The 17163-nt window shown below is 32.1% G+C and overlaps 2 protein-coding genes across 3 annotated transcripts in view; one reads left to right on the top strand and one right to left on the bottom strand.

The window, feature by feature from the left end:
• The window catches only part of LOC142340423 (uncharacterized), a 464952-nt gene that overhangs the window by 331788 nt on the left and 116001 nt on the right, over window positions 1–17163 (bottom strand). The gene's annotated exons all lie outside the window — the stretch shown is intronic.
• Window positions 1–17163, top strand: part of LOC142339486 (uncharacterized) — a 204467-nt gene that overhangs the window by 31864 nt on the left and 155440 nt on the right. Inside the window, exon 1 of one of the 2 annotated variants that reach the window (XM_075389536.1) lies at window positions 3296–4592. The exons of the other annotated variant lie outside the window; for it this stretch is intronic. Within the exon in view, the coding sequence (XP_075245651.1) occupies window positions 4537–4592 (56 nt within the window). The 5' untranslated portion in view covers window positions 3296–4536. Of the gene's footprint in view, window positions 1–3295; window positions 4593–17163 lie in introns of those variants that run through there. 2 annotated transcript variants of the gene reach the window in all.

A 17163-nucleotide genomic window follows, 5' to 3' on the forward strand; every position in this document is an offset into this window, starting at 1 on the left:
GGCGTTGAGAGAAGGAGCAACTGATTTTTTCAACATTTTCAGTGATAAGAGTGTAATTTTATAGGCTTCGACGTCGTTTCATTGCAAAATTGAATTGACTTTTTTAATTTTTAATGTTTTTTAAAGAAGGCATACGTGTAATTGAATGATTTTAGTTGACAATTTATGGTTTTCTTGACTTTGAATTCAATTGATTTAAAAAAGTGCAAACGTATTTTCTAAGTTCGCTCCTTTTTGTTTTCTCCTACTTGTTAATTAGTCTCAAAAAAGCAAGTCCCATTTCTTTTCTAGTGAAATACAAGTCACTTGGTTTAGTTTAGTTTCTATCTGATGCTATTTATGAGTTTTGGTTGTAAGTAATGGTTGTTGTTTCTAATGGATTTTGTTGTGCCTCTTACTCTCCTTGATGGCAGGTATCACTGGCGCTCTAATGCGTTTTTGTTTATTTGGTATAGTGGTTAGCGCTTAAAGCGATTTTATAAATGGATACACCAAATATTTTCGAACAGAAGGCCATTTTTTAAAAATTTTTCATCTCGCCCTCATTTGGTGGACAATTAAGTCAAAACCGTGGTTGGGCGGGGTCAGATCACTATCTGCAAACGCACATTTTGAGCCTCCTTGTTCTACCGTGAAGTCAAATCTTTGGGAAAGGCACATTTTTGGTATGTTGATGAAAGCGACTTAGGTTTCAGTAAACCTCGAAAACACATTTTTAACACAATCACTCTCTTTTTGAACCAGTTTTTATTTATCAACCAAATAATAACACCTGTCATAACATCGTTCATGCATTTCTTTTGTCTTGACAAACAATAAATTTGTTGATTCAAAAAGCAACCGGCTGAATTACGTCAGTGGAAATTTTTGGGGCGTGTCGTATTTGATGATCATTATCATTTCCTTAACTGCTCAACTTCAAGTTAATTTGTGATAAATCAAAATTTGTCCCGTAGTATCAGGTCATTTTCGAAACAAATTTTGCAATCGCAATGTGAAATTTATGCTTGTGAAAACATAAAGCAAAATCTGCTTAAAATTGATACATTATGTTTCCGAGTTAATTTGGCATGCTATAATCACTTAGCAGCTCAGGTTGTTGATTTTCCCAGTATTTACCTCGCTTCCTTTCGATCTTTTCACAAATTTTGACACAAATATTCGACTTGTATTTTCTGTGCTATAAGGTAGTTTCTTACTTATTGTTTAGCTACTTAGTTTGTTGGTTAGGTAGTTAGCAGTTATAACCAGTATGACTAAATATCTTGTAGTGTTATGTGTAGTGAGTGTAGTTTCTGTGTGCATGGATACAATCAATGTTAGCGTTACAAACGGGCTACCTGGTGTGACTTTGATCCCTGCAGAACCCTCCCACCTTTAATCCCCGATTTGGGAATGATTCCTTACTTACCAAACAATTGCCCCTTTCCTTGCTACCTCCGCCAACTCCAACACCACTAGTCACACATTACCACTACCTCTTCAATTGACTTAGAACATCTTTAGACGACTGTTCGTTTAGCCGATGATGTTGATCATTTTTTGGAATCGTTGCAAACGTTTATCGGTACCGAACTTTTATCTACCTTCCAAGATATTGGCTGCGCGACTTGCTGAGGAATGAAAAGATTAAGGATAAGATGGTAGTAGGTAGAGTCCGCAAATACTATATATAAAGATACAAAGGTGGATACCAGCCTCAAAAGTGTAGGTTTACTCGAAAATTAGGAAACGGTAGATGCTCGCAATGATTTGAGCAAAAAATTCCAAATATCACTTTTTTAGTCTAAAAATTGGCAACTTTTTATTTTTTGCGAAAACTATTGACTTGTTATCCTTTTTCAAACACAAAAACGAATTCGTATATTGTAATAATTTCGGAACAATTTTCTGCTGTGGGTTTCGGAAGGCATTTTTACAGAATAAAAAGTAATGAATAGTGCAATCAGACACTTGTCATTGAGTTGGTCTAGAGATTCAAGGAGATTCCTTAAAGAACAAGCCTCCATTATTGCAATCTAAATATATTTCTTTCTGGATATATAAAAATTTTAAATCATTATTTTGTGAACAATTTCCTTTGAAACTCATGTGCTTTCGTTCCTTTCAAGACCTTGTCCGATAATCATTGGCAAATTTCAATAGTCATAATTACTTCAGAAACAATGATATCGCATATATTTGATCGATATTTTCGATTTCTAAACAGTATCATAATAGTGATCATGATTGATATTTCCGTTGCTAACCTGTAACGAGTAATCGTTCAGGTAAATTAGGATGACTATAATTATAAGCTCTATAGGGTATCCACAGGATATAACTTGACAAAACTGTTGACTCTTATCGCTCCATTTATCTTAAGTATTGTCTCCTAAAATATAACTTAAATCCGAATTGCATCGAGAAGTTGATTTTCTTTGGCAGCGTTTTTTGGAAAAATTTAGATACAAACTCCTGCTCAAAATTATAGACTTTTTTGAAGTTGATAACCGATGGTGCCTAGTTTTTTTTTCTTAAAAATGAATGGAAATATGGAACGTCATTTTTTAGTAAACTAATTAGATTTAGAATTATATAATCAAAATTTATATTGGAGAAAGAAGTAAAAGAAAAATAATAAATTGAAAGGAAAGCGTGAAATAATTTCACTTTTTTTAAAGAAAAATTCAAACAAAAGTGACTATAAGATTTCAACTGTTTTCATTTTCATTTAAAGACCATGAAACAATTTTTTAAGATAATTTCAAAAAGATAGTCGGCTATCTTTATCTTTCGGCTTGCTGGTACCTTCTCTATTGGTCACCTCTCTCCTTCTCCCGCTCTTTGGGTTTTTTTGGCTCAAGTGGTAACTCTGGATCGATTCAATCTCTTCTGGGTCGCAGTTCCCTCCCTCCTACCGTCCGCAAAATCTTCGCCCAATTCACAAAAGATTACCCGGGTGCAAACTGTCAAAATTCAGCCGAAAGCCGACCTAAAAATATTGAAATCCTTTCTGCAGTGTTTCAACATTGTAATATTTTAATGTACCAACGCAATATCCGCTAAATCTCAAAATTTAATGCAAATTTAAGTTCTTTAGACACTTTATTAATAAAACGTCCTTTCATTTAATTCCAGTTACTGCATGGAATGACAGTTTTTGAAATTGAATTAAAATTAAATCTCTTCTAAATGTGAACTTTTTGCATAATTTATGTCTGTAGCTTTGAAACTGAGCTCTGTTATACTCAAAGTTGGGCTTTCTCAAATACCAATATTTAACTTGTTTTATCATTCCCTATTTCGAAAAATTTCAGTTTGTAAGCAGCGTCTCTAAAATTCAGTTCTGTGTTCAAGCTGGTCAAATCGAACAGCTCAATTTTTATCAGACGTAGTTTAGAAATTTGTACAAGTTATTCTAGTTAAGCTGTACTAACTAATTCACATCAATGGGGCTAGGATCCATTTCAGATTAGCGCTTTGCTTAGTTTACAGGGACATTGTTTAGTTTGGGCTTAAACTGGGTTTTTGATTCTGGGGCAAAACTAAATCTAACAAAATCCTGCCTACCTTCGACTTTTGACTTGTGGGTTCTGAAATTTTGAACCTATTCGCAAAGTGTTGATTTATCTTTATCAATATTTCTATAATTAGCTTCTAAAACTGTACAAAATCTTCCCTATAAACAATTTTTCTCCCAGAGATACCAATTTTACTGAGAAAGTTGATTGATGATATTTTTGCTGAGAAAAGAGCATTTATTTTTTATTTAAACTCTCTCTGCTATTGATTGCATTTTGTACTTAAATTTTTTATTTCCAGGGTTATTCGATTTTTTCATATTGATTCCTAGTGATCGCTTTGGTTAAATATCCTCTATTATAGGGAGGCATAACTTATAGTTAATTTAAACGTGACAATTTTTGCGGAATGCGATGAATATTGCGAATAAAGGGGGGGGGGGAGAAAGCACTATGAATATAGCACAATTTGATTATATATATTTAGGCGGCATAGTTGATATTTGTCTTTGTTATGCCATACAAAACTTCAGTCTTCCCCGATGAAATTTGTCTTTTTATGCGCTTCTTTCTTTTCATTAGCCTTCATATGAAAATTTAATTGAACTTGAAAAATGAACAAGAGCTCTTTTTTCCCATCTTTTCGTTCCTTCGGTGCTATATTGGAGCGAAGAATTTAAAACCAATGTAGAATTTTTTATGGATCGCTTTTTATGAGTGGTAAGCGCATTATAATGATGTGCGCCGCTCTCGAAATGACAAAACGTAGCAATATGTTGAGCGGAATTGTATCGTGTTATAAATTTATTGGGGACGTTCTTTAAAAATTTATTCCACTCAGCGACAAAAATTAGTTTCCTGAGGCGCCAACGATCAAAGAAAGACAATGTATTACGTTTGTTTAGGTACTTGAGAAGATTCAATTTTAAAACAAGTCATTTAATCTTTTATTCGATACTTTTATATATTATATTTAACTGATTCAAGCTCTTTATTTCCTACTGTCAAAATATTATTCGACAGAATTATCATCATGTCTGCATATTGGAAGGTTTCTGATAATTGGTGGATAATTCTCGACTGCGAAAGGTAACTAGAATTCGAACCACTTATTTCCCCTCGAAGAGTTAGGAAAAATGCTTCTGAAGAGATTGTCCATTTTTAAGACGTTCAAATCTTTATTCTGATGAAGATGTTATCCTTTCCCAAAGTTAGTTTTTTCTGTGTGCATGTGCACGAAGTCCCAAAAGAACTCAGAGCAGCCATGTTTTTGCCCATTATCTGTCCAGAAAGTTTTATGGTCAGAGCAAAAACAAAGCGGATCGTTAATGTGCGTTCGAGCATAAATCTCCAACCAGTAATTTGCGAATCATCTTATCAAGAATTGAAAACATAAAATCTGCTCAAACAATGCATATCAAATGATCACACTGCTAAGCCCACAGATCACTCTAAAATTTACAAGATGATAAAGAGGAAATGGCGATGAAATAAAATCAAAATTTAACTTTTTTGTCGCTATTGATTAAAAAAATTGTATTGTTTAATATATCCTTTAATAAATTTTGATGATAGTTTTGACCAAAAACGGATAAAAAGCTCTTGCGCAGTCAATTTTCTACAATTCTTGAACCCAGATCAAATCACAATTGGGCATTTTTATTTCTCAATGTCCTAGAAGTTCAGTGTGATTGGTCAAGAGACAAAACGTTCAAATTGAGTTGAGTGTTGTTAATGTCAAAAAACTACCTCCTTTCCTCATTTCAATTGTTTTTCTTCTGAAAAACCGTCCGATATTATTTATGCTATTATTGTTCTCAGTGAACTGAAATATGGTACACCTTGATGAGGAACACACTAAATCTTGTTAAATCTTGCCAAGATCTTGACATGGTACTTGCCATGAAAATATCAAGACTTGCACGAACTTGCAAGATCTTTGCATGGCTATCAAGAAACCAGATCTTGGGAAGATAACCAAGAAAAAGATTATCCATGACATCGCAAGATATACCAAATTGTAAAATTTCAAAAGCACGTCTAAACAAGATTTAGCACGATTAAGAAAGAATTATCAAGAGTTGTCAATTTACCTTAACTTTTTTAATGTGTTGAGATCTCGGAAGACTTTGATTCCCTTTCTGAGGAGGAGATATGTCGAGCAGCGATCAGAAATGATAATAAGTGTTATCAAGATATATCAGGATTTTGTCATGGGCTGTCAAAAGATTTTATTGGTCTATCTTGAAAAGATCATACCCAGATCTTATCAAGATATACCATGAAATGTTGGTATTTCAAGATCTTGGCAAGATCTTGGCAAGAGAAGTGTCAAGATCATGCATGTCTTATTAAGGTGTACCAAGTTTCAGTTCACTGAGTTTGTCTTCCGTTTTTAGTTGGTATCTCAAACTGCACTATAAAAATTTGACCTAAAAGTATTTTGGATAGTAGAAAAAAAGTTATAGAGCGATTTAAACAAAAGAAGTTAGATGTCCAGCCAAATTGTATATGAGCTGTGAAGGGTGGTGTGCACGAAATTAGATAAGTTTTTTGACACTTTTTTTATAGTATATTCACCTCATATGCCAGGAGTTTGATATTTATTTTTTCTGAAGTTTTTGAAAAAAAAATGAAGTTTTTTTTGTGGTATGTTGAAAATGAAGTTTTTTTTGTGTTCTTTGTAATTATCAGATCTGAAGAAATTTGGAACAACATATACGTTTTACGGCTAGTCATGAAAATTGAGAAGGTATTTTTTTGAGTCAACAAATTGGAGAAAGTCTTTTGTTATTTTTGAGCTCTTTGTCTAATTGTTTTCCTTTAAATTATTTCGTTTTGAAATTTCTGCTACTTCAGACATTTTTAAGTCGAATCCAATACACTCTTTATAAACCGTAGAAAAATGCTAATTGTTCGCTCTTTAAGCATCCGATTGGAACGTTTCAGCCTATTTGGAAAACGAAATAGCAAGACAAAGCAAAAAAAAGTTTGGAAAGCTTCAAAAATGAGAATTTTTGACATTTGAAAGTTTATAAGTTACTCCTAAACGATTAATGGAGATTTCAAAGAGTTTTTTAGTGATACCACTATTTTATCTCTCTATAAAAGATATGTTTAAAATATAGTCCGAATTTATTTCAGTGTTGTAGCGTGTAAGTTTTTGTCAGTTACTTTTGTGTTTTTTCTATTAAGTGGCTAAATGATACTACCTTTAGCAGCAAATATGAATGATCAGTCAGTTTTTTAAAACATTGAAATACAAAGAAATGGTTCAGTTTCTAACAGAGTGTATTTTATGAAATACTGAGTACAAATTATGGCAAACAAAAAATGTTTTAATGTTGCTGACATTTTTGCATTAATTTTTTTTGGTGTAATAATAATAATTGCTATCTAAAATCCGCGAAAATGCTTAAGATACTTAGAATTTTTGTTATAAGAAGTTGCATAACAACAAATCTGTCGACATATTTGAACGTTTGTTCTCTTTGAAAAAGAGCTTGCTTTGAGAACGCTTAATTAGTGCATCATGATGAAAGTTTTTTGTTTTTAAGAGAAAAGACAATGTTCTTAAGTTTGTATATATTTTTCAAGACATGTGCTTCTGTTGTATCTTGATAATTTTCAATTGCAATGCTTGTTATTGGGTAGTTGTTGAATTATGCATTGCAGTTGCGTTGTGTTTTTTAAGTAATGGTCTCTGCTTGAAGTCACTGAGAACTTCTGGCGTTTATCGAGAACCGCGAAGCGGTTCAAGATATTAAGTCAGAATTTCGAAGTGACTGCTGCAGAGTCACTTAACCATACTTAAAACACGAAACGCGCACGTTTTAAAATGACGAAAGTAAGCCAAATTCTACTTCTGGCTAAGTAGCAACTTCTGGCATTTTTACTTCTGGCACTGCAGACTTTCGGTATTTTAAAATGTGCACGTGAGTGTTTTAAATCAAACTAAAGAATCGGTTTGTTTCATTGGTCATATTTATTTGCAATGACAGAAGACACTGCAACTGATGAAATATATTGATTTTATTCCTTGTAAGGAATTTGACCGATAACTTGAAAAACGGTACGATCAATTTTTAAAAAGTTTTTCACACATTTTTTTTTCTCTTCCTAGACCTTTTTGTCAAAGGCCACTTTCTTAGATACCTACTCTTACAAAAATTTATTCATAGCACTTCTATTGCTAAGTAAGAGCCAAAATCTGAAATTAAGTGATTCTAAGGATTTTACTATAAAAACTGTCAATTTTGTGTCGAAAGTACGCCAGAAGTTGCGTTTTGGTCAAAAATTAATTGATAAAGAATCAAACTACGGATTCTGTTGTAGCAAAACAGCACTTTAGTTCTCACAATCCAACAACAGAAATAGTCATAAAAGTTGCCGTACTACATTTTTCAAAATGGAAGCTCATTGGAGATTTTCCTATACGATTTTTTGTTTTTATTTCATTGAATTGATGGTTTATCAAGATATATCAGGATTTCGTAACGGGCTGTCAAAAATTTTCCTGGTCTTTCGTGGTATTTCAAGATCTTGGCAAGATGTTTCAAGTTTTGCAAGAATTGTCAAGATCATGCATGCATTATCAAGCAGTACCAAGTTTCCGTTCACTGAGTTTTTGATGGTCCTTTTTCAAGAAGGTTTAGTGTGGGTCTGCTTTCACATTTAATTTAAAAATGGAATTGTTTGTGCTTAAGCACATAATTTCTTTCTTTTCGGCTATTTCATCGGCAGTTCTGACGCAAAAACTAATTTTTATTTTAAATTGGGGGAAAATCTTCTACAAAACGAAATTAAACTCCTGGTTCCTATCCAGCTCAATTGAGAAAATTTTAGAGCACAAGGGCAAAGTACCTCATAATCTGTTTTTTGTGGCATAACTGGTTCACAGTTATGCACCCAGAAATAAGCGGCAACGACGTCCAATTGCTTTGCACTCCGGAAACTTATTTTTGACGTTCTTTTGCCAAACATAATTTTTTTTCTTGATTCGAAAGTCAGTTTTTAGCTCTCTGTCTGAAAGGAGACGAAAAAAATTGGGCAAAGCATTGGAAAAATTTACGCATAAAATTTGATGCGCAGTTATAGTATTCTTGTAGAACATATTAATGAGATCAATTGCTCTTTAGGAAACATTTTTTGTAATTTTTTTCCTTCCGATAACACAATCGCTTTGTTGGTTTTTTCTACTTAAGGATAGCAAAATTGTTTTTCTTCATTTTTCCATAAAAATTTAATTTTGAGATATATTTGTTTAATTTTTAGAATACAAAATTAAATTGAAGGAAATTAAAAAGTTGCGTTTTCCGAAATATTTTTTTGTCTGGACGTATACTCTATGGCAGTCTACCACGAGAGAATTTTCTTAAACGTTGATGCAACTCACATCTACTATACTTTTATCTGACATGCACGCATTTAATGAGGTTTCGTAATTAAGTTGTCTGTTGTTTTGTTCCGTTTTCAGAAACTATACCAATTTTCCAATCTTGATTTTAAGACTAAAACTTTTATTTGTTTCACTCATTTTTCCAAAAAAAAAAATTATTATCACTTCTTACCCTTGTTTTGTTTCTTAAGTAACGTGTTGTTACTTGCGGTATAGTTTGGACCAAAATTTATGCAAAAAGAAGAATCAAGCCTCTAAACGAACGAATTAAAATTGATGCGGAACTCCTTACAATTTGCCGGAAATTTTTATTTTTTTCCTCTTTTTCATCGCACAACCGCGATTAGTTTCAAATCTTTTGTTTTGAAGCTAATTGTTAAATAGTTATTTCTCAATAAAATAGAGCTGTTTTTTTGCATTCAATGTTTTGCTCCGCACGAAAAGTATGGCCTGCAACTTTTCGGCAAGTAGTCCGTTTGCAGTTAATTAAAGATAATTTAGGTAGAGTTCAGTAAGTTGGTACTCTCGATAACTTTTTTCTAGCCTGAGATTTATTTACAAACATATACATAATATTATCAAAATTATGTTGAAATGCTGACAGCTCTGAATGAGACTTAAATTCACATTTTAGTACTTAACAAAAAATTGCAACGGTGCCAAAAAAATCTTGGCGGTCATCGGCAAAAAGAAAACAACTGGTAGCCTTTTTTGTACGGAAGAGACTCAATCATTTAAACTACAAAAAACATTGAAAATAACGCAAACATAAGGAGGGCACTATAATCTGTTCAGCAGCCCAGGTATTGATGCATTTTACTCAACTTTTGGTAAAATTTTTTTGCTCGACGTTATCTTTGAAAAAGATTTCCGTTAGACAAAAAGTGTAAAAAGTTTGGTCGGCAATGAAGCAAGCCCTCTATTCTAATATTCCTCTATTTTAATGGCAAATTTAGTAACAGATTTAAACAGAATGAACACGATTCTTTTGAAGAACAAGAGCAAAGTTTAACTTCATTAAAATAGGGGAGTCCTGATTTATGTTTTTCGTTTCACAGAGGCTTCATATAATAAGAGAAGAAATTTTTGTGGGGTGAACGGGCGAAACCGTTACATTAGTATCACTCTGAGCTTAAAAACTGACATTTTTTAAACAAGAGTTATCTGTAGTTTCAAATTTTTTCTCTTTTTCTATGTTGGAAAAGAAGAAAAATTGGACGTCCTCATTTTTTGAGAGCTAGCTTTACGCCGCTTGCATTTGCTGTTGATTTATTTTTCAGCTATTCAATTGCAATGCATTTCATGGGTATTTGTTGAAATATGCATTGCAGTTGCGTTGTCTTTTTTAAGTCAAACTAGAGAATCGGTTTGTTTCATTGGTCATCTCTATGTGCAGTGACAGAAGAAACTGCAACTGATAAAATATATTGGTTTTATTCCTTGCGATGAATTTGACCGAAAAACTCCACCTCTGAATTCTGAAAATTGGTATGAGGAGTTTTTTTAAAAGTTTTTCACAAATATTTTTTCTCTTCCTTGACTTTTTTGTTAAAGGCTACTTTTTAGATACCTACTCTTACACAAAATTAATCATAGCACTTCTATTGCTTAGTAAGAGCCAAAATTTTAAACTAAGTTCCAGCAGCTGTGCATTTCTATAGTTGTTTTGCAGAAGTCTTAACAAATTTGGATAGCAACGATCATATCGTTAAAAAAAGTTTGACGCAACAAAACCAAACAACTGCTGCAAACTGTTTCTAAGGATTTTACTATAAAAACTGTCAATTTTGTCTCAAAAATACGCCAGAAGTTGCGCTTTTGGTCAAAAATTAATTGATAAAGAATCATACTACGGATTCTGTTGTAGCAAAACAGCAATTTAGTTCTCGCAATCCAACAACAGGAATAGGCATAAAAGTTGCCGTACTACATTGCTCAAAATGGAAGCTCATTGGAGTTTTTTCTATGCGATTTTTTGTTTTTATTTCAATTAAATAATGGTTTATCAAGATATATCCGGATTTCGTAACGGGCTGTGAAAAAATTTTCTTGGACTTTCTTGATAAGATCATACCAAGATCTTATCAAGATTTATTATGAAATGTTAGTTTTTCAAGATCTTGGCAAGAAGTTTCAATTTTTGCAAGAATTGTCAAGATCATGCATGCGTTATCAAGGTGTACCAAGTTTCCGTTCACTGAATTTTTGATGGTTTTCAGACTCAGGGAGCTTTTTTTAGGTGATAATATAAACTGTTGCCCCTTAAATACTGTCCAAATATTGTTTGTAAATTTTTTTCAAGATTTGTCCTTTTTCAAGAAGGTTTAGAGTGGGTCTGCTTTCACATTTATTTTAAAAATGGAATTGTTTGTGCATAAGCACATATTTTCTTTCTTTTCGGCTATTTCATCGGCAGTTCTGACGCAAAAACTAATTTTTATTTTATTTTTATTTTTTTGGTGAAAATTTCTATTTTTGTTTTTTTGGTGAAAATAGTGACTGTTGCCCCCTAAATACTGTCCAATTATTGTATTTGTAAAGTTTTTCAACATTTTTCCTTTTTCAATAAGCGTTAGAGTGGCTCTGCTTTCACATTTGTTTTAAAAATGGAATTTTTTGTAAATAAGCACATATTTTCTTCGGCAGTCCTGACGCAAAAACCAACATTAGTTTTGAATTGGGGAAAAAATCTGCTACAAAACGAAATTAAACTCCTGGTTCCTATCCAGCTCAATTAAAAAAATTGGAGAGCACATGAGCGAAGTACCTATCAATTTATTTTCTGTGACATAACTGCTTCTGATTTTTGCAACTAGAAATAAGCAGCAACGATGTCCAATTGCTTTGCGCTCCGAAACTTATTTTTGACTTATTTCCGTCAAATATGAGTTTTTTTCCTAATTTGAAAGCCAGTTTTTAGCTCCGTGTCTGAAAAGATAAGAGAAAAATTGGGCAAAGCATGGGAAAAATTTAGGCGTAAAATTTGATGCGCAGTGAAAGTACTCTTCGAGAAGATATTAATGAGATCTAATTGCCCTTTATGAAACATTTTTTGTAAGATTCTTCCTTCGGATAGCACAATCATGTTGTCGGTTTTTTCCACTTAAGGATAGCACAATTGTTTTTCTTCATTTTTCCATAAAATTTAATTTTGATATATATATATATATATATATATATGTATTTAATTTTTAGAATCCGAAATTAACTTGAACAAAAATAAAAAGTTGCGTTTCCGGATATGTATTTTTGTCTGGACGTATACTCTATAGCAGTCTACCACGAGAATTTTCTTAAACGTTGATGCAACTCACATCAACTATATTTTTATCCAACCTGCACCCATTTAATGAGCTTTCGTATTTAAGTTGTCTGTCGTTTTGTCTCTTTTCCAGAAACTATACCAATTTTCCTATGTTGATTTCAAGACTAAAACTTTTATTTGTTTCACTGATTTTTCCAAAGTTTTTTTTATTAGTTATTATCATTGTTTTGTTTCTTAAGTAACGTGTTGTTACTTGCGCTATAGTGTGGACCAGAATTTATGCAAAAACATGAATTAAGCCTCTAAACGAACGAATTAAAATTCATGCCGATCTCCTTACATTTTGTCGGAAATTTTATTTTCCCCTATCTTTCACCGCAGAGCCGCAATTAGTTGCAAATCTTTCGTTTTGAAGCTAATTGTTAAATAGTTATTTCTCATTAAAAATGAAAATTTTTTGTTTGTATCCAATGTTTTGCTCTGCACGAAAAGTATGGCCTGCATTTTTTCGACAAATAATCCGTTTGCAGTTAATTAAGGATAATTTAGGTAGAGTTCGGTAAGTTGGTACTCTCGATAACTTTTTTCTAGCCTGAACTTTATTTACAAACATCATACTCATAATTTTATCAAAATTATGTCGAAAGGTTGTCAGTTCTGAATGAGACTTAATTTCACATTTTAGTACTTAACAAAAAATTGCAACGGTGCCAAAAAAATCTTGGCGGTCATCGGCAAAAAGAAAACAACTGGTAGCCTTTTTTGTACGGAAGAGACTCAATCATTTAAACAACAAAAAACATTGAAAATAACGCAAACATAAGGAGGGCACTATAATCTGTTCAGCAGCCCAGGTATTGATGCATTTTACTCAACTTTTGGTAAAATTTTTTTGCTCGACGTTATCTTTGAAAAAGATTTCCGTTAGACAAAAAGTGTAAAAAGTTTGGTCGGCAATGAAGCAAGCCCTCTATTCTAATATTCCTCTATTTTAATGGCAAATTTAGTAACAGATTTAAACAGAATGAACACGATTCTTTTGAAGAACAAGAGCAAAGTTTAACTTCATTAAAATAGGGGAGTCCTGATTTATGTTTTTCTTTTCACAGAGGCTTCATATAATATTTCCACTTTTGGTAAAAATTGTTTTTTTCGACGTTAAGTTTGAAAAAGATTTTCGGTAGACAAAAAGTGTGTAAAGTTTGGTCGGCAATGAAGCAAGCCCTCTATTCTAATATTCCTCTATATTAATGGCAAAATTTAGTAACAAATTTAGACAGAATGAACACCAATCTTTTGAAGAACAAGAGCAAATTTAACTTCATTAAAATAGCGAAGTCCTCAGAGGCTTCATATTACAAGAGCCAAGAAATTTTGTCGGGTGAACGGGCGAAACCGTTACAATCACTCTGAGCTTAAAAAGTGACATTTTTAAACAAGAGGTATCTGTAGTTTCTAACCAAATTTTTTTCTGGTTTTCTATGTTAGAAAAGAAGATCAATTGGACGTCCTCATTTTTTGAGTGCTAGCTTTGCGCCGCTTGCATTTGCTGTTGATATATTTTTCAGCTATTCCTAAATAAAACCTGCAAGAGTGTTGAATTTAATTGATAGTTAGCAATTGAGATGTATTTGTGGTGAGAAAGTGTGATCAAATAAGTAGCTAATCTTTTTCAGTAGTTATAATATAGATAAAGGTATATAAGCAATTTCCCATAAGTTTTCTGGATACCATAAACTTTGTGTTGAAATCAAACTGAAAATTAAATTCATGCACCATTCTGAGTTCAAATAGAATTTATTTTTGTTTATTGTGACTTTGCGTCAAACTTCAGAATTGAAACGCTAGAATTTGCAATCTCATCAAGAGGTCTAAGTTACAAGTAGTCACGTTTCATTCCTGGATATAGTTTAAAAAAATTCGAATCAGTTATCAAAAAATGTGTTTCGGAAGACAAAAAAGTTAATTTGAGCAAACAAATTGAAAAATAATAAGAGGAGAGTAAATTTTAGAGTAAATTGAGGTTAGGCGTTAGACGGTGAAGCAAAATTTTACTGTTTTTGTAACTGTTTTTTTAAAAGCAGAAGATTCCACTATTCGTTTTGAAAAATCGTTTACCATTTGTAAACGTGATTAATCCCTGTTTTGAACAAATTTGTGTTTCAGTTTTTTAAATTTAATTTTTCGTCTTCTTGAACAAAATTATTTAAAAGAAATTAAATTTATTGATTGTCCAAAACTTTTAGAATTGTTGATAATGTAGTCATTTGTTTAACTGTTTAATTGATTAACCTTACATACTAAAACTTATTTAAAAGCTGAGTAGGACAAACTCTAATAAAATGCTTAAAATTTCAGCAGTTTTGCTTTTTTGAGTAGTTTTGTGGAAATTAAACTATATTTGTCTTAGTGACAATCAACTCAAAACTTTTACAAAATAACATGAATTCTGTTCTGATAATCGCTGTTTTTTGGTGTTTTACTATCACTAAAAAGTTCTGTTCGAAAATGTTAGGTTTTTATTAAAAACTTTTTCGTTAATTCTGGTGTAGCAAAACAGGAGTTTCGTTCTAAGAATAATACCTCTCAAAGGGGGAGGCTAAAAAAACGTTTGGACTGATAGAGAATCTGAGTCAACCTTACATTAAAATGTGTGTCTCCATTGTCAAATAAAATACACTTGTGATCAAACAAACCCGTTTAGAAATCACTAGAAAAAGATCTCAAATAACCACAAGGAGGCCCGCTCATAAACAAATTTGGCATAATTGTCTACCAAATGAGGAACAGATAGAAAAACCCAAAAATTATTTTTGGGAATCCCAAAAAACAAAAAAAAAACAAAAAAACAAGTATTCTTCAAAAAAAAGTGTATGAACGCAAAGATAACTCAAACTTCACAGCAAATAACTCAGTGGTGTAAAAAATGATGCATTAGGTTGATGAGATATGCCAATATTAAGAAAGCGAGTGAAGACGAACAGCAAAATCAAACAGCAACAAAAAATAATTGCATCAAAAGCTTTGTCCGTTTTAAAAAACAAAACTTAATGACCAAGCCAACATATCATCAGATAAAACTCAAACTAAACCAAATAACCTATAAATCACCAGAAAATATATGGGACCAGTCCATAAAAACGTTGGTAACAATTAGAGAAAAAGAACAAAAACAGTAAACTTAAAAAATTCAAAAATTTTTTGAAAACAATTAACTTCAGAGTAATGAGAACCATAAGAAATCAAGTAAAATATACCAAAAGTATACGATTATCAGTGCATCTATGGAAGGACATAAGTACTTGTCCTTATTCAATTGATAATGCGGCTAAAAAGAACAACAAAAAGGCCTCAAACAAAAATTCAATTAAAGTTTGCCATAAAAAACCGTCGAAGCCTTAAAGCTATTTTTCGGCCTCAGAATATGTTCAATTGCGCCTTCTGCAGACACATATTATGTAGTGTGTGCTTTTCCATTAATGAGACTAGGTAACAAGTAGACAAAAAAGAAAAAAGGGCAAAAGTAAGTAAAACTTTCAAAGACATGAAAGCCATTTTTTACAAAATGAAATATTTAAATAGGTTTATTTATTTGTCCAAAGGAAGCCCTTGAGACGCGCATTTATCCAGAATGTCTTGCGTCTGCAAAAAAACGTGTATTATGACGAAAATCAAATCAATTTACTTTTTTTGTGAAAAACCGGTGTCGAATCCCGTAAGGTCATAACGATTTTTTTCAGAATATTAGATTTTGTGACACCAATCCCTTTTGACACCTTCCTTTGACACCAATAATGTCATATTTGACCTGTAATTAACTAGGTTAGGTGACAAAAACACACAAAAAAGATCAAAATTCTGAATTTGAAAAGTGTTTTATTTATTTGGGAAAGCAATTGATTTCAATGTCATGAAAGCCATGAGCTATCTACTAATGTCAGAATATCGGCTCATTTATTTGAAACGCCAGTGAAACCTGTCATTATAAAGGAATTTTTATTCGACTAAAAAGACAAAGTAAACACAACAGTTCAAGACAAACTTGAAAAGTTCAATTAAACTATTCAAGAAAGAAGTGTCGAAGCCGTTAAAACTTTAATCTATATCTTTCAGGACTTTATTATTTCCAAATTTGCTCTATTTTGAAGGCCAATAATGTGATATGAGATCTGTCAATACGGTGATAATGTGACAAAACTAGAAAACGTGAAAAACTGGCAAATAACTAAAAATGAAAAAAATCTGAAATCTAGTAGTGCCAGAGCCATAAAACCATAATTTAAGGCCTAAAACCGCAATAAAGGTAACATTTTAAATCATTAGAAAAGCGAATCATTCTTTCGCTGCTGACACTAAGCTATAAATTGACTACATTATTTAAAAAAATAGAGGAAAAGTTCATTAAGCCAATATTTATTTAAAAATCAAATATTTTGAAAAATCAAAACAACCATAAGCTTTCAAGTAAAAAACTAAATGCGTTAACTTGTAGCTGCTGAGGAAGCCAATTGGGCCTATCACTCCTAAGCTATGATTTGATTTAGTCTGTTCTTAAATTATTATAAAAAAAAGACGGACTGTTGACAATCTGAATTCTTTTTGGATTTTATCAGTCCAAGATTGGTCCAAAGCTAGCCCTGCTTATGCTTATCGTCCATTAGGGGCACTTAATTTTGTGAATCCGATAGATATAGATAAATTGTTCGTTAGAAACTCAAAAACAAATTCTGAGTTTCAAATTCAACGAGTAAAGTCAGCAAAAACGGCAACGTTCTAATTACAGACCACTCTCAACAGAAGTTGAAGTAGCAATAGCCCCCATTTGAGTCTACAACGATTGTTTTAGTGTTGTTTGGGTGTGTACTTCCGGCAAATTTAATCAGAGTGGACTAAAGAAGCTTATTACGTGCTGTTTTTGATGAAAAAGGCTGAATTTTGAAATAATTAGCCCGAATTTTTCACAAAAAAATTGAAATCAAAACAATCTCCAAAACAAA

This window comes from Convolutriloba macropyga, chromosome 5 (assembly GCF_964194025.1).
Source record: "Convolutriloba macropyga chromosome 5, txConMacr16.3, whole genome shotgun sequence".
Lineage (NCBI taxonomy): Eukaryota > Metazoa > Xenacoelomorpha > Acoela > Convolutidae > Convolutriloba > Convolutriloba macropyga.